The sequence below is a fragment of the Oryctolagus cuniculus genome, chromosome 12 (genome assembly GCF_051225735.1).
Source record: "Oryctolagus cuniculus isolate XC-2025 breed Fujian yellow rabbit chromosome 12, ASM5122573v1, whole genome shotgun sequence".
Classification (NCBI taxonomy): Eukaryota; Metazoa; Chordata; class Mammalia; order Lagomorpha; family Leporidae; genus Oryctolagus; species Oryctolagus cuniculus.
Genome location: NC_142878.1, coordinates 26,420,642 through 26,444,474, shown reverse-complemented (window position 1 = coordinate 26,444,474; position 23,833 = coordinate 26,420,642). Strand labels below are relative to the sequence as shown.

Genomic DNA, 23,833 nt, shown 5'->3' with positions numbered 1-23,833 from the left:
CCACTGGTTCACACTCCAGTTGGCCGCAACGGCCGCAGCTGTGCCAATCCAAAGCCAGGAGCCAGGAGCTTCTTCCAGGTCTCCCACACGGGTGCAGGGGCCCAAGAACTTGGGCCATCTTCTGCTTTCCTAGGCCATAGCAGAGAGCTGGATCACAAGTGGAGCAGCCATGTCTCGAACCAGCACCCATATGGGATGCCGGCACTTCAGGCTAGGGCATTAACCCGCTGCACCACAGTGCCAGCCCCAAGGTTTTCTCTTTTTAAAAAAGGCATTTATTTAAGGGAGTTAGAGAGATGGATGGATCCCCAAAATGTCCGCAATGGCTGCAGCTGGGTTGATCTGGAGCCAGCAGCTTCTTCCAGGTCTCCCAACTGAGTGCAGGGTTCCAACCACTTGGGCCATCTTCTGCCTTCCTAGGTACATCAGCAGGGAGTTAAGGGAGCTAGAGGGGAAGTGGAGCAGGTGCCCATATGGGATGCAGTAGAAGACGGCCCAAGTCCTTGGGCCCCTGCACCCACGTGGGAGACCGGGAAGAAGCTCCTCGCTCCTGGCTTCAGATCAGCGTAGCTCCGGTCGTTGTAGCCAGAGTGATCCAGCGGAAGGAAGACCTCTCTCCCTAACTCATCTTCTACTGCTTTCCCAGGCCACAACAGAGAGCTGGATTGGAAGTGGAGCATCAAGAGCAGGTATATGGGAAAAGTAAAATGTAGCTGAGGCAAAAATCCTGAATTTCATTTAGTTTATCTGCAGTTGTTAACATGGTTCATATTGGTTAGTGAAGTTCTTTCCCCTCCAGAGAGCCAGCATTGGAGCACAGTAAGTTAAGGCCGCTGCTTACTAAGCAAACATTCCATAGTAGAGTGCCAGTTCCAGTACAGGCAGCTCTGCTTTCCACCCAGCTTCCTACCACCCATGTGAGAGATCAGGATGGAGTTCTTAGCTCCTGGCTTTGGCCAGCCCCATCTCAGACCTGGTTGTTGGGACCACTGTGAACACAGGTTTCTTTCTCTGTTGCTCATTCAAGTTAAGAAAAAAGCTGCTTTAGTTGAAGCATAAATAGTGAGACTTAAAAACAATTAGTTTCTACCCCCTTACAAGGATACTAATATTTCTAGTTATTGCATTCTTGAGAAGTACTTCATGGGACAAGTTAGTATTTTGAAACTTTGAAAAAATAATGGGGCCAGCCGCCTGCAGTGCCAGCATTACATATGGGCGCCAGTTCGAGTCCAGCTGCTCCACTTCTGATCCAGCTCTCTGCTATGGCTTGGGAAAGCAGTAGAAGATGCCCCAAGTGCTTCAACCCCTGCACCCACGTGGGAGACCCAGAAGCAGCTCCTGGCTTTGGATTGGCGCAGCTCTGACCATTGCAGCCAATTAGGGAGTGAACCAGCAGATGGAAGACCTTTCTCTCTGCCTGTCCTTCTCTTTGTAACTCTTTAAAATAAATAAATCTTAAAAAAAATACACATTTAAGCCGGCGCCGTGGCTCAATAGGCTAATCCTCCACCTTGCGGCGCCGGCACACCGGGTTCTAGTCCCGGTTGGGGCGCCGGATTCTGTCCCGGTTGCCCCTCTTCCAGGCCAGCTCTCTGCTGTGGCCAGGGAGTGCAGTGGAGGATGGCCCAGGTGCTTGGGCCCTGCACCCCATGGGAGACCAGGAAAAGCACCTGGCTCCTGGCTCCTGCCATCGGATCAGCGCGGTGCGCCAGCCGCGGCGGCCATTGGAGGGTGAACCAACGGCAAAGGAAGACCTTTCTCTCTGTTTCTCTCTCTCACTGTCCACTCTGTCAAAAATAAAAAAAAAAAATACACATTTATCAGAAAAATCACAAAATTTATCTCCATAATTAAGGAAAAGGCAAAAAGACATATCTCCAATTTCTCCATCAGAGTAAAAGTTTTAATTTTATATTTTGTTGAATATCTTTGGTTTTAATGATTAACAAAAACTTAAAAGATCCCCAGATTTTTTTACTCTTAACGTTCAAATCCCAAAATTATATATAATTAGTCCAAGTCATATAGCAAGGAATTCTGAAAACTGAATGCACAGTGAGTCACATGATCTTTAATAATCTGCACACTACCATCCTGCATATTGGTTTCTTTTATGCTGTCAAAATCTGGTATATTGTGAACTGCTTTTGTGGTCAGTAATGAAGATAGATGATCTTCACGGAATTCTTTCTCTTCATTTATTACTGATTCTTTTGAAGTGTCTTTTTCTTCAGCTGAGTAAGCAGCACTCATTTCTTTGAAAACTTGAGGTTCCATTTTTGACTCAGGTTTCTGAGATTTTTCAAATAGCATCTGAGAAGCATTGAGAGACTCCTGTTCAGTTGCAGTTGAACCACAACTATCTATTTCTAGTGCTTTAGCTGCTATTGATGAGTCAGAATCAGTTGTACGAGTGATAAGATGGTCTACATTTTCCTTTTCAGTTAGATGACTTCCTTCATTGACTCTGTCTTCCTTTCCTTGAAGCTTATCAGAGTTACTAGATTCTTGTACCTGTGTCGTGAGAAAGAACAAATTAATTCTTTGCAAGAAGAGAAAATTAAATTGTATCCCCTGGAAATAAGGGTTTTTAAAAACCTTTGCAGACCTACACGTACGTTTCCAGGCTTCCCCCTGAAGTCATCCTCCAGATGCTACCACTTTTTAAAAAGAGTTATTTATTTGAAAGTTACAGAGAGAGAGGGAGAGACAAAGCTTCCATCTGCTGGTTTACTTACTCCCAGATGGCCACAATGGCCTTGGCCGAAGCCAGGAATCCCATGTGGGTGGCAGGGGCTCAAGCACCTGGATCATCTGCTGCTGCTTTCTCAGGCCATCAGAGAGCTGGACTGGAAGTGGAGCAGCCAGGACACGAACTGGCATCCATATAGGAAGTCAGCAGGGCAGGCTACGGCTTTACTCACCAGCCCTGCCAGTTATTTTTTAACAATGCAAACCTGGCATTAGTTTTCTGATTAAATCCTTTCTCTAATTCCTCATCTCCTTCAATATAAATAATCCAAGTTTTTTATAAAGGCCTACAAAACTCTTTAACAGACATTCTTTTATAAGGGCATTGTTGAATTTCTTTAATTTCTGTGATTAGAGCCACTGTTCTCTCATTTATATATCAGTCATTTGTTGTAGTCAGTAAATTATTGTGTCCAATATTGAAGACAAAATGATCAAACTGGGGCCAGTGTTGTGGTGCAGTGGGTTAAGCCACTGCTTGCGATGCTGGCATCCCATATGAGTGCCAGATGGCCCAAGTACGTGGGAAACCCAGATGGAGTTCCAAGCTCTTGGTTTCAGCTTGGCTCAGCCTTTGCCACTGCAACCATTTGGGGAGTGAATCAGCTGATGGAAGATCAGTCTTTCTCTGTAACTCTGCTTTTCAAATAAATAAAGATTAAGAAAACACCCCCCCCCCCAAAAAAAAAAAAGCAATCCAACCAAACTGAAACTGCCTCATAGGTCAGTCTTGACATAAATGTACCCAGGAAGAATGAACGAACTGACATAATTCTCAAGGTTTGAGAATGGCAAGATTTAGCATTTACTCCTGGATGAATATTCAAACTTACCAAATATTAGTTTTTTTGTTCCTCATTAGAAGGTTATTTTTGAATGAAATGAGATAATGTGAAAATGTGAACATTTAGTAAATACACAGACAAAAGTCTAAACATCACTCTTCCCTGCCATTAAATATCATTTCCTTTAAAGTTACGACATTAAGAAATCAAAATTTAATGATATCTTTAGTCACTCCTTTATAAAGCCCACTGAAATCCTTACCTCTGCATGAATTTGAATCTTTTTATCATTAACTTGAAGGACTTCAATTAATGGTGGGTTTGGTGGCACTGTCTGTCTCACTGGACAGCTCAGAACCTCTTCAAGAAACTCGTCAACATTTTCTTCGTTGACAAACAACCTTTCCTAAAAATAAAGATAACCTTCCTTAAAAGTTGGACTCAATGCAGTGTGCCTAAAAACAATTCACAAAAACTCTCATAAAGTTATGGGTTATACTTTTTAAAATATTTTAAGGTATTTTCATGTGTTGTTTTGGAGAAAGAAAATTTAGCATTGTACAGAGCAGTAGGGGTTGTACCAAGTGTACCTAAAAAGAAAAACCCTTAGTACTTTTTCTAGGTCTATTACATCTCAGGTATGTTTTTTCTTCCAGAAAATACTACATACAAATGATATTTGTTTTTCCTTTTTTCTCTTTTCCTTTTTTTCTTAAGAGTAACATCACTTCTAAGGAAATAAATGGAATCCCAACTATAAATGTATTTCAGTTCTAGAGCACTTCCTGAGTCAGCTAAGAAATATACATAACAGGATCTACTCAGATTTTGTGTGACCAGTTTACCTCTTACTTCTTAGGTAAGGGCCAACTGTAATTTATTTAGAAAAAGTGCATTTTATTTCTAAGAACTGAGATAGTCCACAGTGACACTAATATATGAGAATCAGGTAGATGCTGACATGGAAAGATTTCAAAGCTGTTAGAAAATGCAAATATAACTCTTTCACCTGAATCCCAAACACAAAGCATTCTGTTTATATTCATGACAAATGAGTAAGTATATTAGGTGTTGGGAGGAGTAATCACATTAATCATATTTAAAATTACTTAAAATCAGTTCATTGTTGCTCCAAATAATCTTCCTATACACCTTTTATATACAACTTTTATAATTACAAAATAAACAGCTAATTATTTGGCCCAAATGGGAAAAAAAAAAAAAAAAAAAAAAGACAAGTTTCAAGTCTTCTGTTCAACAGTATTTGACCTTGTAAGCACCAACCAAATAAAAGTGAACCTGGCTTTGGATCGGCACAGCTCTGGCCACTGCGGCCATCTGGGGAGTGAGCCAGCAGATGGAAGACCTCTCTCTCTTTACGTCTCTGTAACTCTGTCTTTCAAATAAATAAAATAAATCTTTTTTTTTTTTTTTAAATGAACCTCTAGAACAGAAAAACACCTCTATAGCTTTTCTACTGTCCATGTCTTGGGAAAATATACTCAGCCCTGTCTCACTGCCAGAAGCACACCAACTATTTTAACTTTTAGTAAATCCGAAATCTGTAATGGAAACGGTTATGATTAAAAGATCTGTATATACTTACCTTGTCATTCTAATAACTGATTTCAGTTTTACAGTAAAATAACACGTGGTCCCTGAGGCTCTGGGAGAATTCCCAGTGAATATTGACGGGTTAAATAAACATTTAGTATTTTTTGTGCATAAAGCAAATTTGACCTTGATAGTTAAAAAAGTCTCTTTACATAGCGGTTCTTTTCATATAATGCACATGATGATATATTCATGATATATACCTCGCTATAATGCTTTTTAAAAATTTGCTTTAATACTCACACCTGGTCCAGTACCATGGAAAGCAAAAGAATACATCATAATTCCATCAACCCTAGCAAATATTATAATTACATAATTATTAATTTCAGACTTCAAAGATAAAAAAGTTGTCCTATTTTGTTCTAGTTTCTTGGCCTAAATGTTAGCATACTAGAAAATCTTATTGAAATAAATTATAAAACAGGAACTGCTGTCCATAAAGTTTTCTTCCCACACTGAGAGTTACTTTCACACTTATTAAAACAATGACAGGAAAACGACTGCCGTTTCCTAAATTTCCTCCTTCTGATAACATAAACGTACTCAGTCTCATAAAGTAGCTTACTCAGCCTATTTTACCATTTTTGGAGGGTTTCAAATTAATCACTTCTCAAAGAGACACCCAGCTCATAAAATACAGGTGTAACCGACTAGCAAATTTCTAGAAAAACAACAGGAAAAGTAAAAGTTTCAGTATAAAGCCATGGTCAAATAATTTTTATTATATAATGTGTGTAATTAGTGTTGTTTCTGGAACATGACTCTAGATATATGTTAAAAGAGGTTAACAATCTACATGTAACTTCCATACAAAGCTATCAACTGTTCATTTATGATTTTAAACTCTTTAGAACTTCAAATTTTAAGTAGGTTTTTCAATATTTGCCAATACTTGTGCTGAATCTAAAATTCAAGAACCTCAGTAGCCTAAGAAGTATAGAACTACCAGAGAACATATGAAGTTATTCCTTCCCAGTTACTCTGCTGAGCAGGCCGGGCAACGCTCGGCCCAGTTCTAAAAGCCTTTGCCCAGGAAGAGGGCAGCTGGCGGAGGGGATGTCGAGCTCCACAACTACCCGACTTCGTTCAATACCGGCCGTGTGTTCGCTGACCAGCAGGGCCCAGAGGATGATTACAACGGACAGACGAAGAAGCACAACCCTACACTCGGGTCGGAGATGCGATTTAGAGTCACAACTTCGTTTTCCCACATAAAAGCTGTGTGACACTGGCGGAGGTCCGTGACCTCTCTGGACGTCAGCTGCTGTTATTACTGCCTTTCTAAGTTGGGAAAAAGTGCCTTAAGCACTTCCAATGTGGTCATAAACGCCTGGGGAAATACGACTAGAGTCACAGCCCTTCTGCCCAGAAGCAGGCACCCTCCGCTGCTGGCCACCCCTGCCCTCCGCTTCGCAGGCGGGGGACCCAGGAGGGCAGTGCGCACACGTCGAGGACCGGAATCCATGCGCCACTTCTTAAAAAATGCTGACTGTGCACTAGCTTTCAACGTGCATACCAATTTCTAGTATTTACAGAAAAATTAAGGGTGGCTTTATTTTGTTTAGAATACATTGAGTGGATGCCTAACAGGACACTTTAAAAGTGGCATGAAATATGTCAAAACTTAAGACTCTAAAAAGAACTGTTACCTCCAAAGATGCGTCGTTTAAGCCGTAAAACCACTGCTTCCAGTGTCCATAGCTCCCCGGAGATTTGGCCAGTTCTATCACGGCATTGTCTGAGGAAATGCTAATCACGGGCTCTCTGGTGCTCAGCTTATTCTCGGGCGCAAACTGCAGAAGGAAGGCGTAAGCCGAGTCCTGCGCGGAGAAGCACACGTGGTACCCGAGGGGGCTCACGTCCCCTCGAAGGCTTTGCGGCTGGATGCGCGGCACGCCAATGAGCAGGGTCAGGGTTTCCTCATCCTGGTTACACTGCAAGGGGGGACACACAGGTCCCCTCCTCTCGGGGCAGGGACCACCGCCCATGGCCGGGTCCGCGGGCTCGCGGCCCGAGCCCGGCCGGCGCACGCCCCCTCCTCCGGCGGGAGGCTGCCCGTCGAGGCCCAGCGCGGAGGGACCAGAGGGGTCTCCGTCCCCGTCCCCAGGAGGAGGCGGCGGCGACCCCGCGACCCCGTCAAAGTCCCGCTCCTCTCCAGCGCCAGCCGGCGGAGGTGCCACCTCGGGGCCACCTGCGGCGGGGACCCTATCGGCCGCGGTTCGGCCGGAATCCGGGGCTCCGTTCCCCACCGCGAGACCCCCGGCCAGTCCCGCCTCCTCCTCTTCCTCCTCCTCTTCCTCCGAGGCGCGGGTCGCGTCGTCAGTTCCGGCCCGGCCGGGGCTCTCTTCCGGCGCGGCGGTGGCGGCCGGCACCACGGGCAGCGTGACCACCAGCTGCCGTCGCGCCTTGTGGAACTGCGCGTGGCCGCGGCTGTCGTCCACCGGGTACGGGAGCGAGAGCCGCAGCCGGTAGTCAGGCTTCCGCGAGTCCAGGCACAGCAGCTTGCCCGTCACCTCCAGCGCCGCCTGCTCGGCCGAGCGCAACAGCGGCAGCTCGATGGTGACCACCAGCTCGTGGGGCACGGGGCTCGGGGCCGAGTCCCGGGAGCAGCGGTAGTCCTGGAGGTCCACGTGGTGGCGCTGCACCACGCTGTAGCGGGGCTCGGTGGGCGCGGGCGGCGGGGCCGGCTCCGGCGGGGACGGCGCCCGGGGCCGAGGGCCGGTGGAGCTTCCGGAAGCGGCCGGGTAGCTGTAGGGGTAGGGGAAGGCCAGGAGGGGGTCGTCTGGATCCCCCTCGGGCCGGGCCGGGGCGCCGCCGGGCAGGGGCGTGCGCAGGACGGCGGCCTCCGGGGTCCCCTTGTACTTGACCTTCAGGGTCTTGGCGTTCCTGCGGTCCAGCCTGACGCCGAACTGCTTCTGCACGGCCTCCAGGGCCGTGTCGTCCAGCATGTGGCGGAGGCGCTCGTGGCGCCGCGCCAGCGCCAGCGCGTCGGGGTGAAAGACCACGTCGTAGACGGTGTAGCGGCTGCCGCTGCGCCCCGCGTACTCGCGGGCCGGCGCCAGGCTGTAGGGCAGGATCCAGTGGCTGCCGGGCGCCCCCCGGTCGGAACCGGGCCGGCAGCTGGGCGCGCCCACCAGCGCGTTGCAGCACACGTTCACGAAGCAGCGCCGCGTCCCGTCCAGGCTGGTGCGCAGCACGTGGCCCGGCTCCGGGTGCACGAACCGCACGTCCACGCCGCGCTCCCGCTCGAGCGCGGTGATCTCCGCCTCGTAGAGCCGCCGGTTCTCCGGGTCGTTGAGCTGCTCGGCGTACTCGGAGAACATTCGCCGGAACTCGGGGTCCTGGAAGGCGGAGGTGAGCCTCTGGACCTCCTCTCCGCTCAGGTCCAAGTCCTCCAGCCGCGAGGAGGCTGCCCCTTTGGCCATGCTGCTGCCCCGCGGCTCCTCACCCTCCGGGCCAAGCCAGATGAGGGCCCGGCCGGGCAGACGCGCCGCCGAGTGCAGTGCGCGGAGCCCTGGGCAGCAGCGGCGGGTAACGGCTGGAGGCCGCGCGTGCCTGTTGCCATGGCGACAGCTCCGCCGCCCGGGGGAGGGGCAGGAATGAGCTAGGCGCCGAGGAAAGGCCAGCCGGAGCCGCTGCTGCCTTCACACCTGCCGGCCACCCTCCTGGCTGTGTTTTCTGGAGTCCTGTCCCACAGTGCATTTTCTTCTGCAGGCCGTGATTTCCAGCACTATGTGTGTTGTCCCACTCATAACGCTGTAAGATGAACTTCCCATAGAATTATAAATAATTCCCTAAATATTACTTACTCCGTAGGTGATATGTAGTTTCCTATCAAAATAGCAGGTTTTTTAAAAATTGTGTTTCCTCAGAGTGGGAGTAGACTTTAAATGCCTGCACTTTTGTGTTGACTCAGATAATCTCAGAGTATTTGACTTAGTCCTGGCAGAGTGTGTTCAAGGCAATACCATTTAGTTTGTTTGTTTGTTTGTTTGTTTTTAAGATTGATTTATTTGAAAGAGTTACACAGAAAGAGGAGAGGCAAAGAGAGTCTTCCATCCCATGGTTCACTCTCCAATTGGCCGCAACGGCCAGAGCTGCACTGATCTGAAGCCAGGAGCCTCCTCCGGGTCTCCCACATGGGTGCAGGGGCCCAAGGACTTGGACCATCTTGTACTGCTTTCCCAGGCCATAACAGAGAGTTGGATCGTAAGTAGAGCAGCTGGGTCTGGAACCAGTGCCCATATGGGATGCCAGCACTGCAGGCCAGGGCGTTAACCCACTGCGCCGGCCTCAATAGCATTTACCCTAAAGGTTTAGGAAGAATCTACAGTGGAAACAATGGAGCTAATTTTACTGCTGCCATACGATGGAATTTTATGCATTTGAAGGGATCTCATAGAAGTATATTTATTGACTGGGGTAGTTATTTAAGAATTAGTATTAGTCCGGCGCCGCAGCTCAATAGGCTAATCTTCCACCTTGCGGCGCGGGCACACCGGATTCTAGTCCCGGTTGCCCCTCTTCCAGGCCAGCTCTCTGCTGTGGCCAGGGGGTGCAGTGGAGGATGGCCAAGTGCTTGGGCCCTGCACCCCATGGGAGACCAGGAGAAGCACCTGGCTCCTGCCATCGGATCAGCGTGGTGCACCGGCCACAGCGCGCCAGCCGCGGCCGGCCATTGGAGGGTGAACCAACGGCAAAGGAAGACCTTTCTCTCTGTCTCTCTCTCTCTCTCACTGTCCACTCTGCCTGTCAAAAAAATAAAAAGAATTAGTAGTGAATCTAGTGATCGTCTGCTTTCAGCAGTACTTAGCACAGCCGGTGCTGCCGCTCCCCAGTGAGGCGGTCTCCCCAGGTTCCTCCCCTGCCTTCTCAGCGCTCGCTCTTACTCTGCCCTGCCGTCTGCCTCTGTTCAGTCTCCGGGGCTCCATCCACATTCTCCCTTCACATTGCTTACACTCACGAATACCAAACTTGTGCTTCAGGTCCTTCTTTCTAGACTTGTTTTTTATTTATTTGAAAGAATTACAGAGAGAGAGGTAGAGACAGAGATATTCCATCTGCGGGTTCACTCCCCAAATGGCTCCAATGGATAGGGCTGGGCCAGGCCAAAACTAGGAGCCAGAGGCTTCTTCTGGGTCTCCCACCTGGGTGCAGGAGCCCAAGTGCTTGGGCCGTCTTTCCCAGGCACATCAGGGAGCTGGATCAGAAGTGGAGTGGAGCCCACCAGGATTCCACCAGATGCCAATATGGGATGCCAGCACTGCAGGCGGTGGCTTAACCTGCTATACCACAACGGCGACCCCATACTTCGGGTTCTGGGTTTCAGACTCCTGTACCCAGCTGCCCATTTGACATCTCATTGAATAATTACTCATTGTCTCTCAAGCTCGAAACAACCAAAACCAGAACTCCTGACTTCTCTCCTTTTCCAAATCCCTGTCTTGCATATGATCTCTTGGCAGCATTCAAAGCAGGAGACCGTCCTGGGCTTCACGCCTATTTTTCTCTTGGCTTACAGAATGCCAAGCTCCCCTGTTCCGGCTTTGTAGCAGTTCTGCCAGTTCTCTAAGTGTGCGGATCACTCAAGGCTCTGTCCAGCACCCTCTCATCTAATCACTTCCTTTTACGATGTTATCTGAGCCCACACCTTTAAATGCCATCCATGTCAAGTCCTTTTGTTAGATAATTATTCCACATTTCTGCACTTACTATCTAGGTTATCACTAAGTCAGTGTTCCCCACGCTGCAGCAGAACATAAAATCATTGTCCCTTGAGGATATGAAGCAGCTGGCCCACTTGGGAAGAGCTGTTACTGCTGGAAGTCTAAAGATATGCATAACGCTATCTTTTTATAGGAAGATTATTTATCTAAGATTTATTCATTTGGAAGGCAGAGTTAAAGAGGCAGAGAGAGATCTGACCCAGCCTCTGCTATTGGAGCAATTTGGGGAGTGAAACAGCAGATGAAAGATCTGGGTTTTTTAATTTATTATTTATTTATTTATTTATTTTTATTTGAAAGATCTGTTTTTATCTCTCCCTCTCTGTAATTCAGCCTTTGGAATAAATAAGTCAACTTTTTTTTTTTTTTTTTTTTTTTTTTTTTTTTTGACAGGCAGAGTGGACAGTAAGAGAGAGAGAGACAGGGAGAAAGGTCTTCCTTTTTTCATTGGTTCACCCCCCCCCAAGTGGCTGCTATAGCCGGTGCGCTGCGCCGCTCCAAAGCCAGGAGCCAGGTGCTTCCTCCTGGTCTGCCCTGCGGGTGCAGGGCCCAAGGACCTGGAGTATCCTCCACTGTACTCCAGGGCCACACCAGAGAGCTGGACTGGAAGAGGAGCAACCAGGACAGAATCCAGTGGAACTAGAACCCGGGGTGCTGGCGCCACAGGCGGAGGATTAGCCTAGTGAGCCGCGGTGCCGGCCAAGTCAATCTTTTTTAAAAAGAAAAGAAAATGGTGAAACAATGCATATGTTATGACACCACTGTATAATAGGCAAAACTTGGCTAAATAACTCTGCTTAAAACCAGGCTGTACTGGGGCCGGGGCTGTGCATAGTGGGTAAAGCTGCCGCCTACAGTGCCGGCATCCCATATGGGCACCGGTTCAAGTCTCTGCTGTTCCACTTCCAATCCAGCTCTCTGCTATGGCCTGGGAAAGCAGTAGAAGATTGCCCAAATCCTTGGGCCCCTGCTCCTGTGTGGGAGACCCGGAAGAAGCTTCTGACTCCTGGCTTTGGATTGGGCAGCTGGGGCTGTTGCGGCCAATTGGGAAGTGAACCATCTGATGGAAGACCACTCTCTCTCTCTGCCTCTCCTCTCTCTGCGTAACTCTGACTTTCAAATAAATAAATAAATCCTTTAAAAAAAAAGAAATCGTAAAAAAAAAAAAAAAAAAAAAAAAAACAGGCTATACAACTGGTTTGTCAAGTTTTAAAGTAATACCTACTAATAATTTTCTTAAACAGAAAAAGAGAATGACAGTCTTGTGATGGCCCTTTGCGGGGACCATGGGTATTGTGATTGGGAGGAAATGAGGGAACTGGGGTGGGGATCTCTTTTTCCTCAAAGATGTTTTTTAGTGTGTCCCGTTTGCTGGTTCACTCTCCAAATGTCTCTTTCCAAGGCTGGAGTCAGGAGCTGGGCACTCAATCCAGATTTTCCATGTGGGTGCCATTCCCGCTGCTTCTAAGAGTCTGTATTAATAGGAAGCTGGTGTCAGGAACAGCAGCCAAGAATCCGACCTTGGCACCGTCTGTGTCCTTCCCCAAACAGAAGCCCAGGACGCCTTTCACCGCCTTCCTCTGCTGCCCCACCTTTCAGACTGCAGCTTCCTTTTCATTTCTAGACAGCACTGGTTCTGGCTCCTGCCACTTTTACTCAGGTGCTTAGCGCTTGCGTCTGGCAGCTGGCCTGCTTTAGGTAACCTGCTTTGCTTATCTCGCTTCCCCTTGTCAAATGCTTACGTGTACCCTGTCTTCGTAGCCACTACCGGTTCCTAAAAAGACCTCAGAGTACCTCAACTTTACTTGTAGAAACAGTTTCTTTTAAATGAAGGGATACTTTTATCTGATTTTTTTAAAAAGATTTATTCATGGGGACCAGCACCGTGGCGCACTGGGTTAATCTGCCTATGGCGCCGGAATCCCATATGGGCACCGGATTCTGTCCCGGTTGCTCCTCTTCCAGTCCAGCTCTCTGCTGTGGCCCGGGAGTGCAGTGGAGGAGGGCCCAAGTGCTTGGACCCCTACACCCACATGGGAGACCAGGAAGAGGCACCTGGCTCCTGGTTTCGGATTGGCTCAGCTCCAGCCATTGCAGCCATTTGGGGAGTGAACCAGCAGATGGAAGATTCTCTGTATCTCTACCTCTCTCTGTAACTCTGTCCTTCAAATAAATAAAATAAATCTTAAAAGTGGAGCAGCCTGTATCTGAACTGGCACTCATGGAATGCTGGCGTCAAGGGCAGTGGTCCAATCCACTGTGCAACATCGACAGCCCTTTTATAACCTATCAAATATAGATTTACTGTTCTCATAACAGGACCTACACCTTGTGTGTCTATTTCACGCCCACTTTCCAGGCCTATAGTTACATTTTCCTAAGCCTTCATTCCACCTGTAAACTTCAGTTTTTCCAGACTACTCTTGAAAGTAAATATATACTCTTGCTCTTCTAGCATTGAAACCCTTCTAATACTCTGAAATTTTCCACCCTCAAACCACATAGAAAATTGCCACTTTCTTCTTGCTAACTTCACATCACTACATTCGGATTAAATCTTTTCAAGGAATTCCCCTTCATGATGGTCATTTTTAAATTAATAGATCACCCTCACCCCCCAATTTAAATCTATTTCAGAGAAATTACTTAGAGATAAGGGTTGGTGTTGTGTTATAGAGGGTTAAGTCAGAGCTTGGGATGTGCCTCTTCTCTTCCAGTCCAGCTTCCTGCTAATGCACACCCTGGGAGGTGGTAGATATCTCAAGTACCTGGATCCCTGCCGCCTGTGGGGAGCAACCCGGACTGGACTGAGTTACTGGAATTAAGACTTATTCTATGCATCTGCTCTCCAACAATATGGCGATGGGAGAGGAGGCAACAGCTTCTACCCAGCTGCCTCTCACCAACTTGACAAGCTGCAGGACCTGCTCCTGATTGGAGGAGAGCAGCGTACTCGGCGTGTGGGCAGCTGAGTTAGGATTGGCGGAGGAGGACTATAAAGGAGGAGAGAGACGGCATGCACCAGGAACATCTAAGGGGAACACCTGTGCAGCCCCCGAGAGAGCCGGCCGGCGGTGTGCCGCTCCCCCGCGGAAGTGGGGAATGTGGCAGGGGGAACCGCCTTTCCACGGAGGTGGAAGGGTTGGTAGCCAACCCGGGAAGAACCAGCAGCAAACCCGGGAAGGACCAGCAGCAAACCCGGGGAGGGCCGAGCAGACGAAAGAACAGCGCAGGGTCCTGTGTCGTTCCTCCACGAAGAGGGGGAGCGACATAATGGTGCCGTGACTTGGATATGAAGCCTAGGCAGGGCTTAGTGTCGTTCCTCCATGAAGAGGGGGAGCGACATAATGGTGCCGTGACTTGGATATGAAGCCTAGGCAGGGTCCTATGTCGTTCCTCCATGAAGAGGGGGAGCGACAGCCGCCTACAGAGATGCACTTGAAGTCCAGGCTCCTGGCTTCGGCATGGCCCAGCCCCAGCTGTTGTGGGCATTTGGAGACTGAACCAGTGGATGAAAGATCTCTGTTGATCTTTCAAATAAACATGCATTTAAAAAAGAAACATCTTCTAGTCCAGGCTCTTGCAATTTTTAAGACCACTCGTTTGGAACACTCTTTGTACCTCTAACAGCTTGCTGCCTTTCAGATTCATTTCTAGACTATCATTTCATCAGCTCCATAACCTAAACAAGGGGGTGGTGCTGAGTGATCACGCACAGGACAGGAAACTTCCTGCTGTGGTTTTTCATGTGGCCCCAGCAAAGGATGAGCAGGAAAGGTGATCCCCAGTGCCGGGGGCGGAGGAGGGGGGAGGTGGGCAGGGAATCAGGCCTGGAAGGCCCAGTGAAAGGAGGCTAGGGTTCCTCGTAAAGGGAGGAGTAGGCCCCTTTGGTTTCTCTCTTCCTGTCTTCGCCCTGCTATGGGATGATGGAGCAAGAAGACCCTCCCCGCATGTGAGCCCCTCAGGTTCACACTTCCCAGTGCCCAGAACTGTAAGCCAGTCAGTTTCGGTCCTGATTTCCCAGTCTGCGGTATTACATCACAGCAGGCCAGAATGGAAAAGAACTCAAACCAAACGCTATCTTCTAACAGCTACGGGGACTGCTTTTAAGTTTTTAGTGCAAAAAGATAATTAGGTCATGAATATGGAAATACCCGGAAACAAGTTTTCACTGTCATTAGGGTAAGTTCTGTGGCTTAAATGATTTAAAGGTTGCTGAATATACTGTTAGGGGTTTTATGGTGATAAAAACCCAAGTTCGACTAAAACAATGATGAAGACAAATGTTTTTAAGAACAAAGGCTTTAAAGGCTGCTGAAAATATTTTTCCTATAAAGCTTTGTAAAGTGTACCATCATAATTTAATATCAAAATTTTCATAAAATACAAATCAAAGCAGAACATTCTAAAATTTACCATTTCATTTATTTACTTAAGATTTATTTATTTATTTGAAAGAGTTACACAGAGAGGAGAGGCAGAGAGAGGTCTTCCATCCACTGGTTCACTCCCCAATTGGCTGCAACAGCCAGAGCTGCACAGATCCAAAGCCAGGAGCTTCCTTCCAGTCTTCCCATGCAGGTGCAGGGACCCAAGTACTTGGGCCATCTTCGACTGCGTTCCCAGGCCATAGCAGAGAGCTGATCAGAAGTGGAGCAGCGGGGACTTGAACTGGTGCCCATATGGGAGGCCAGCATCGCAGGCAGTGGCTTTACCCACTACACTACTGCGCTGGCCCCAGTGTTTATCATTTCATTTAAAATTAATGTCACAATTACATAAAACAGGAAATTTATGAGTTCTGTTTCTTCAGATGGTCTTTAAGAATCTCAGAAGCCTTGAAGCTTGCTGTAAATAGAAAAAATTCATAACATTAAACATTCTGGAACCTAATTGTACATTTTTTCATATTTAGTTGTAGTTAATTTTAAAAAGTTTAAACATTGTTCACTTTCAAAGGAGGTTCCTAACAATAACCTCACACTACATTTCTACAATGTAATCAGAGAAAAATTGGGGGGGGGGGGGGGGACCAGGGAAGCCTGATATATTAACGTGACTATTTGGGCTTATGCTTTTAAAACACACACACAAAAGGTAGAATATTAGGCACATTATTACATACCCCATTTTTTTCAGTTATCAAATACATTAAATTGATCATAATTGAACTAGTTATAACTCTGAAATTTAAATAAATTTAGGAAAGTGCTGAGTATGCATACACAGATACTATATATCTAAATAAGGGGGGACAGGCTTTTGACCTAACAATCAAACCTCCAATTGAGATGCCCATGTCATATATCAGAGGGCCTGGCTCCTAGACACCCGCTTCCTGCGAATGTGCGCCCTGGGAGGCAGCTGGCTCCTGTTTTGGCCTCTGCCACTCACAAGGGAGACCTGGATTGAGTTCCCAGTTTTGGCTTGGCCCAGCCCAGCTTTTGTAGGCAGTTAGGTTATAAACCAGCAGATGGGGGCGTACTCTCTCAAAGAAAGAAATAAAAATCAAATACTCTGTTTCTGATCTTTTGTTATTATAAAATTATAATAAAACAACCATACCTACTTTTTTGCATAACTTCAAGTATACCCATATGATAAATTCTAGAAATACAATTGCTGGTATGTGCATTTTAGGTCTTAAGAAATCTTGTCCATGGCCGGCGCCGCAGCTCACTAGGCTAATCCTCCACCTTGCGGCGCCAGCACACCGGGTTCTAGTCCCGGTCGGGGCGCCGGATTCTGTCCTGGTTGCCCCTCTTCCACGCCAGCTCTCTGCTGTGGCCAGGGAGTGCAGTGGAGGGTGGCCCAGGTGCTTGGGCCCTGCACCCCATGGGAGACCAGGAAAAGCACCTGGCTCCTGGCTCCTGCCATCGGATCAGCGCGGTGTGCCGGCCGCAGCGCGCTGGCCGTGGCGGCCATTGGAGGGTGAACCAACGGCAAAAGGAAGACCTTTCTGTCTCTCTCACTGTCCACTCTGCCTGTCAAAAAAAAAAAAAGAAATCTTGTCCAATTGCCTTAATAGTTTTTTTTTTTTATCATTTTTCATTCTGACTTTGTGAAGATGTGCATTTCCCTATTACATCCCACCACTGAGTTCTTTTTTTTTTTTTTTTTTTTTTTGACAGGCAGAGTGGACAGAGAGAGAGAGAGAGAAAGGTCTTCCTTTTTTTGCCATTGGTTCACCCTCCAATGGCCGCTGCAGCTGGCGCACCGCGCTGATCCGAAGCCAGGAGCCAGGTGCTTCTGGTCTCCCATGCGGGTGCAGGGCCCAAGCACCTGGGCCATCCTCCACTGCACTCCCGGGCCACAGCAGAGAGCTGGCCTGGAAGAGGGGCAACCGGGACAGAATGCGGCGCCCCGACCAGGATTAGAACCCGGGGTGCCGGCGCCACAAGGTGGAGGATTAGCCTATTGAGCCATGGTGCCGGCAACACTGAGTTCTTAATAAAAGGACACATTGACACAGTGTCGGCCTGATCTGCTTTAACTACATTTCTAACACTCTTAAGGTGTTTCTCACTAAGAGAAACTCCAAGTAGCAGGAAGACGAGATTATTTTATCTTTAAAAAGCTTTTTCTCTCAAAAAATAAAGTTGACAACTTGTTTGATCCAGCACAGAAAAGATTCCTTAAATTTCCAATACTAAATTATAGTTTGGAAGTTAAGGCTTTTTTCATTGAGCCACAGAAGATAAAGGAACCAACGATTTCAGCTCAACAAATTGTGAGTCAATTACATGTCAAGTATTAAGCTAGATAGTATGCTAGAAACTTCAAAAAGAGCCAGCTACATAAGTGACTTCTAAGTCAGCGTGAAATAGAAATCTAAAGCGCATGGCAGTCAGGCAACACTAAGAAACGTAGCTGAAGTGCCTTATATTATTCTAGTAAATCAACTAGTTTCCTGTTATGGTTTATTTACTTAATACCTACTCATTTTAAAAGAATATAAGATGGCTTTTAGAGGTAAAAGTAATAAAATGGTAGAAGTGAGGAATTTCAGGTAAGAGGAAAACTAGTCCAACAAGACACGGGCAGGACCAGGACTTAGCACCCAGCATTCACGCCAGCAAGTCCTTGCAGCCACACAGGCGGTCGGCGAACGGCACTGTGCTTCCAGCAGTTAAAGCAAAGCACATCTGTTGGGGGTACAGCTTTCCTCAGGGGACAGTAAATGGACTTCTCTCGTCTGGAGACCTTAGGTTCCTACAACTGGTTTCCATAGCAGACAGTTTTCTATGCCTGTAGGTATTACCAAATGTCAGCTCCATATAAGTCGGTCTAAAGGTAGTCAAGATACTACATGCCCCGGGCTGACAACCCTCAGAGGACTTAATCCTGGAGTCTCTCTCTCATTCACACACACACACACACACACACACACACACACGTCCTCGGAAGCATCTGAGTCCTAGGTGAGGCTAGAGATGAGCTTGTGTCCTTACCTAAAACCATTCCAAATCGGTGCAAGCTAGGAAAACCCCAACACATTTGGCTCAAGGAGCGAGCGGCTAGGATACTGCCACCTTCATGAGAGTGTCTGCCTACAAACCAAGAACTGCCCGAGACTGACGCGGTCCTGGGATGTAGTAAGAATCAAGTACGTGTCAATGGAGAGAGCCCAAGAGGAAATTCAAGAATGGACTTGGGCCCCCGTGAGTACTGAGCAGCAAGAGTATATGCGTAACATGTTACCCCCAAGAAACAAAGAAGCTGTTAATCACGGTTTCAGGGTTGGAAAGCACAGATTATTTATCTTCTCAATTTTATACTTTTAAGAATTATTTGAAATTTTTGTTTCACCTTTGCATTTTTATTTAGACAAATATGTCCATTGCATAAATAAATAAAGACAGTTGCACTGTGTATTCAGGTTCTAGTATCTGATGAGAACCTGGTGTGTAACTACTGGCCACCCATTCTTCACCAGAGGCGGGAGCTCACAGGACCACCGAGGACTGTGACGCAGGTGGTATGGAGGTGAGCCCATGGAACCACACCTGCCAGGAGACCGCTTTCTTCTTTCCCAGGGCCACTCTGCACCCCCTGCCCCCAGCCATCGCCACACTCAACCCGGCTCCTCACCAGTCTAAGGTAGAGCCCCCAGGCTTTGAGAATCACCACATGGAGGGCAGGGCTGAGTCTGGGAAAAGAAGCATCATGGGGTCAGCCTGCAGGAACGAGCCCACCTCCACCGCTCATCCGAGAACGCCCTGAGAAAACCCTTCTTTGTCTGTTTAACACAAACGTACCCCCGAGCACCTGCAGTCCTGGGTTGCACGGCATGACCCTAGGAAGCTCAGCCTAGAACACTTCAATGGGCATCTTTTAGAATCTCAGCACACCTAGGGACTGGCAGGCTTGCGGCTCCTCGCCGTTTCTGTGGGCTCACTTACCTGTCTTCTACCGTCTTGCTGGAAGGGTAAAAAACTTTGAATGAAAATCCACTTCTTGGAAAAGAGCCCTTTGGAGAGAAAAATAGCTATAAGTGAATATTCCTACTTTTATAAAAAGTAATCCCTATTTTTAAAATCTAATACTCAAAAGTAAAGCCACAAAATGTGTAAAATGAGAGATTTTAGCCTGCTCTCCATAGAGAGAATGTGTTACTGTAAGCTCCACGTGGAGCAAGTCTCAAGTTGACGAGAGTCCAAGGCTAAGGTGACTGCAAAGGCTTCGGAGTGACGACTTAGTAGAAGACATAAACAGTGCTGTGTAGTGCTAAACATGCACCCCAGACACTCAAGCAGGTTCCAAAAGTCGTGCCCCTTCCGCGTGCCCCTAAAGCAACTGAGCTGTAAGCACACACGGTTGCCTGCTACTATGCAACTAGTTACTGAGCACATGGAGCTTCTGTAGCCCCTGCACCCAACCCAATGCCCACCCCATAGCAGGTGTTCACTAACAGAAGTACCAAGACGGATGAAACAAAGCCAAGGGCAAATTTTGGCATTGCTGAGAAGATATAAATAAGGATATAAAAAAGGAAAAACATTTTTTAAAGATTAAATATGGCCAGTGCCGCGGCTCACTAGGCTAATCCTCCGCCTAGCGGCGCTGGCACACCGGGTTCTAGTCCTGGTCGGGGTGCCGGATTCTGTCCCGGTTGCCCCTCTTCCAGGCCAGCTCTCTGCTGTGGCCCGGGAGTGCAGTGGAGGATGGCCCAGGTGCTTGGGCCCTGCACCCCATGGGAGACCAGGAAAAGCACCTGGCTCCTGGCTCCTGCCATCGGATCAGCGCAGTGTGCCGGCTGCAGCGCGCCGGCCACGGCAGCCATTGGAGGGTGAACCAACGGCAAAGGAAGACCTTTCTCTCTGTCTCTCTCTCTCACTGTCCACTCTGCCTGTCAAAAAAAAAAAAAAAAGATTAAATAGAATATTAACTTTGAGAATATACAGAGTTAAATTTAAATAAGGAAATAGCTTCATTTTGAAAGAATATTTGTTTTGTTTTGTTTTAATTTTTTATTTATTTATTTTTTTTTTGACAGGCGGAGTGGACAGTGTGAGAGAGAGAGAGACAGAGAGAAAGGTCTTCCTTTTTTTGCCGTTGGTTCACCCTCCAATGGCCGCCGCAGCCGGTGCACCGCGCTGATCCGAAGGCAGGAGCCAGGTGCTTCTCCTGGTTCTCCTGGTCTCCCATGGGGTGCAGGGCCCAAGCACTTGGGCCATCCTCCACTGCACCCCCTGGCCACAGCAGAGAGCTGGCCTGGAAGAGGGGCAACCGGGACAGAATCTGGCGCCCCGACCGGCACTAGAACCTGGTGTGCTGGCGCCGCAAGGCGGAGGATTAGCCTAGTGAGCCAAGGCGCCGGCCTTGTTTTGTTTTTTTTAAGATTTATTTATTTGAAAGAGTTAATGGGGGAAGTAGAGACAGAGAGCTCTTCCATCCACTGGTTCACTCCCCAAATGACCACAACTGAGCAGATCCAAAGCCAGGAGCCCAGAGCTGTCGCTCCCCCTCTTCGTGGAGGAACGACACTAAACCCTGCCTAGGTTTCCTATCCGAGTCACGGCACCATTATGTCGCTCCCCCTCTTCATGGAGGAACGACACTAAACCCTGCCTAGGCTTCATATCCGAGTCACGGCACCAGTATGTCGCTCCCCCTCTTCATGGAGGAACAACACAGGACCCTGCGCTGTTCTTTTGTCTGCTCGGCCCTCCCCGGGTTTGCTGCTGGTTCTTCCCGGGTTGGCTACCGACCCTTCCACCTCCGTGGAAGGGCGGTTTCCCCTGCCACTTTCCCCACTTCCGCGGGGGAGCGGCACACCACCGGCCGGCTCTCTCGGGGGCTGCACAGGTGTTCCTTCAGATAGATGTTCCCCTTAGATGTTCCTGGTGCATGTTGTCTCTCTCCTCCTTTATAGTCCTCTTCCACCAATCCCAACTCTGCTACCCATACGCCGAGTACGCTGCTCTCCACCAATCAGGAGCAGGATCAGCTCCTGCAGGTCATCACTCAAGTTGGCGAGAGGCAGCTGCGTAGAAGTTGTTACTCCCTTCTCAGCGCCATATTGTGGGAGAGCAGATGCATAGAATAAGTCTTAATTCGAGTAACAGTCTAGTCCCAGTTGCTCCCCACACAGAGCTTCTTCCAGTTCTCCCATATGTATGCAGGGGCCCAAGCACTTGGGCCATCCTCCACTGCTTTCCCAGGCACACTAGCAGGGAGCTGGATTGGAAGTGGAGCAGTCAGGACTTGAACTGGCACCCATATGGGATGCTGGCACTGCAAGTCGGGGCTTTAACCTGCTGTGCTATAGCGCTGGTGCCAGTGAGAATTTTTTTTTGTGTGTGACAGGCAGAGTGGACAGGGAGAGAGAGACAGAGAGAAAGGTCTTCCTTTGCCGTTGGTTCACCCTCCAATGGCCAGCGCACTGTGTTGATCCGATGGCAGGAGCCAGGAGCCAGGTGCTTTTCCTGGTCTCCCATGGGGTGCAGGGCCCAAGCACCTGGGCCATCCTCCACTGCACTCCCTGGCCACAGCAGAGAGCTGGCCTGGAAGAGGGGCAACCGGGACAGAATCCGGCGCCCCGACCGGGACTAGAACCCGGTGTGCCGGCGCCGCTAGGCGGAGGATTAGCCTAGTGAGCCACGGCGCCGGCCTAGTGAGAATATTTTTAAATAAAGATTATGCAAAAATCAGGCCATGAATTTCAAGCAATGAAAGCAGTCAGTTAATTGTGTTCATCCTCAGAGAAGTGGTTCTCAACCAGGGGTGACTTGATCCTTCAGGGGGCCCTTGGCAAACATCTGGAGACATTTTTGGTTGGCAAAACAGCAGGATGCTACTACTGCTCACCTCCTGGGGTACACAAGACAGAATTATGTGGTCTGAAATGTCAAAAGAGCTGGGGTTGATAAGTCCCATTTCAGAGATAGGCAGACAAAATATGTTTGACAAAAGCAGTAACCAAAATACATGTTACAAAGAAAAAAGTAATAAATAATAAACAGGGCATGGTGTTTCTAGGAATGACCCAGAAGAAAGATGTATTAAACTCTTGTGTTCACAAGTCAAGGAGGCATGAAAATTAAAAATCACTGGTAAAGGGCCAGTGCTGTGGCCCAGCAGGTTAAGCAGCCGCCTGCAGTGCCGGTATCTCATATGGGCACCAGTTCAAAACCCGGCTGCTCCACTTCCAAACCAGCTCCCAGGTAACACACCTGGGAAAGCAGAAGAAAATGGCCCATGTATTTGGGTCCCTGCACTCACATAGGAGACCTGGAAGAAGCTCTTGGCTTCTGTCTTCAGCCTGGCCCAGCACTGGTCATTGCAGTCATTTGGGAGTAAACTAATAGGTGGAAGATCTCTCTCTCTCTCTCTGCCTCTCCCTCCCACTCTGTAACTGTCTTACAAATAAATAAATAAATCTTAAAAAAAAAAACCTGACTTGTGAAAGTATTACTATGTTTGACATAAACAACTGTGTTTTATCACTGCTTATGAAGTATTTGCTCAGTCGGTCATATTTCAGTAGAAATTCCCAATGGCTTTAACATTATGAAATAAAGTTTCCATGTAAAAATTAAAGGTATCCCATTATAAGCTACGTTGAAGGGGAAAATACTCATGTAGATGCATTTTTCTAGAGTCATTTTACAGTCACATAGTCATACTTTACTAAAAGTAATGTAAGGAATTTTCTGTGTATATCACTTCAGTGTTTCATTAATTGCATGTTTTTACTCCAACAATACTTTCATTAAGTATTTTTTAAATGGAAAGAAATGTTCTCAAATCTTGACAAATAACAACTATCCCAGGTTAAGCACATTCTTACAGGGTTTATGCAGAGGCATCCAGTATTGGTCACAGTGAAAGGGTCATATTTGTCTGCGATGACAAGTAGATCAGGCACCGGATACACTCTCAGAGTATAATCATACGCCCAGTACACCGGGCTGACGTAAAGAGGTAGTGGGGTCAGATGGCCTTGGGATAACAGAGTCTTTACAAACTATGAAAGAAAACAAACTGCAGTTAATTTGTAAACATGAAAATAGCCAAAGAATTCAAATGAATATTAATTACCAACAGAACATGGAAAATTGAGAAACAATTAGGAAAGCTTCGAACCAGAGCACTTTGGGAAACACTGGTATCAAGTGAAAGGAAATATCTTCTATTTTAGGGACAAGGGTCTAGGGTTTTCATTTAATACTGTGAGCCATGAAAACAACTCCCTCAGGAGTCATACTGGATCAGTTGTATTTGTAGCTGTACAATAAACTATTTTATTAATTCTGTTGATTGAAAAATAACTTCATAGCTTGGGTGAAACCAAGGATCAATATTCAGGCTATGTAAATGAAATATTATGAAAGGAATGATGAAAATGTTCCACAGGCTCTAATCCCACACTTCTTAGATGTCCACACGTAGGCAGGGGTTGACAGCTCTATGATGGGGGAGGGAGTCTTCAGAATTTTATGGCAAGTG

At 47.6% G+C, this 23,833-nt stretch overlaps 2 protein-coding genes across 4 annotated transcripts in view; both read right to left on the bottom strand.

Annotated features, from left to right (window-relative positions):
- Positions 1–1,884: 1,884 nt before the first annotated feature.
- On the bottom strand, positions 1,885–8,699 carry DNAAF2 (dynein axonemal assembly factor 2). Its single transcript, XM_008269626.5, has 3 exons — positions 6,806–8,699; positions 3,802–3,945; positions 1,885–2,517 (listed from the first exon to the last, which is right to left on the bottom strand). The coding sequence occupies exons 1-3, from the start codon at positions 8,579–8,581 to the stop codon at positions 2,014–2,016; spliced, it is 2,424 nt and encodes an 807-aa protein (XP_008267848.4). The 5' UTR covers positions 8,582–8,699; the 3' UTR covers positions 1,885–2,013.
- A 6,589-nt stretch (positions 8,700–15,288) lies between these two features.
- POLE2 (DNA polymerase epsilon 2, accessory subunit) overlaps positions 15,289–23,833 on the bottom strand; it is a 35,263-nt gene continuing 26,718 nt past the window's right edge. For all 3 annotated transcript variants that reach the window (XM_070053697.2, XM_089309279.1, XM_089309281.1), the window contains 3 exons: positions 23,175–23,351; positions 19,285–19,352; positions 15,289–15,730 (listed from right to left, as the gene is read on the bottom strand). In XM_070053697.2, coding sequence (XP_069909798.1) covers positions 15,712–15,730; positions 19,285–19,352; positions 23,175–23,351 — 264 coding nt within the window. In that variant the 3' untranslated portion in view covers positions 15,289–15,711. The remainder of the gene's footprint in view (positions 15,731–19,284; positions 19,353–23,174; positions 23,352–23,833) is intronic.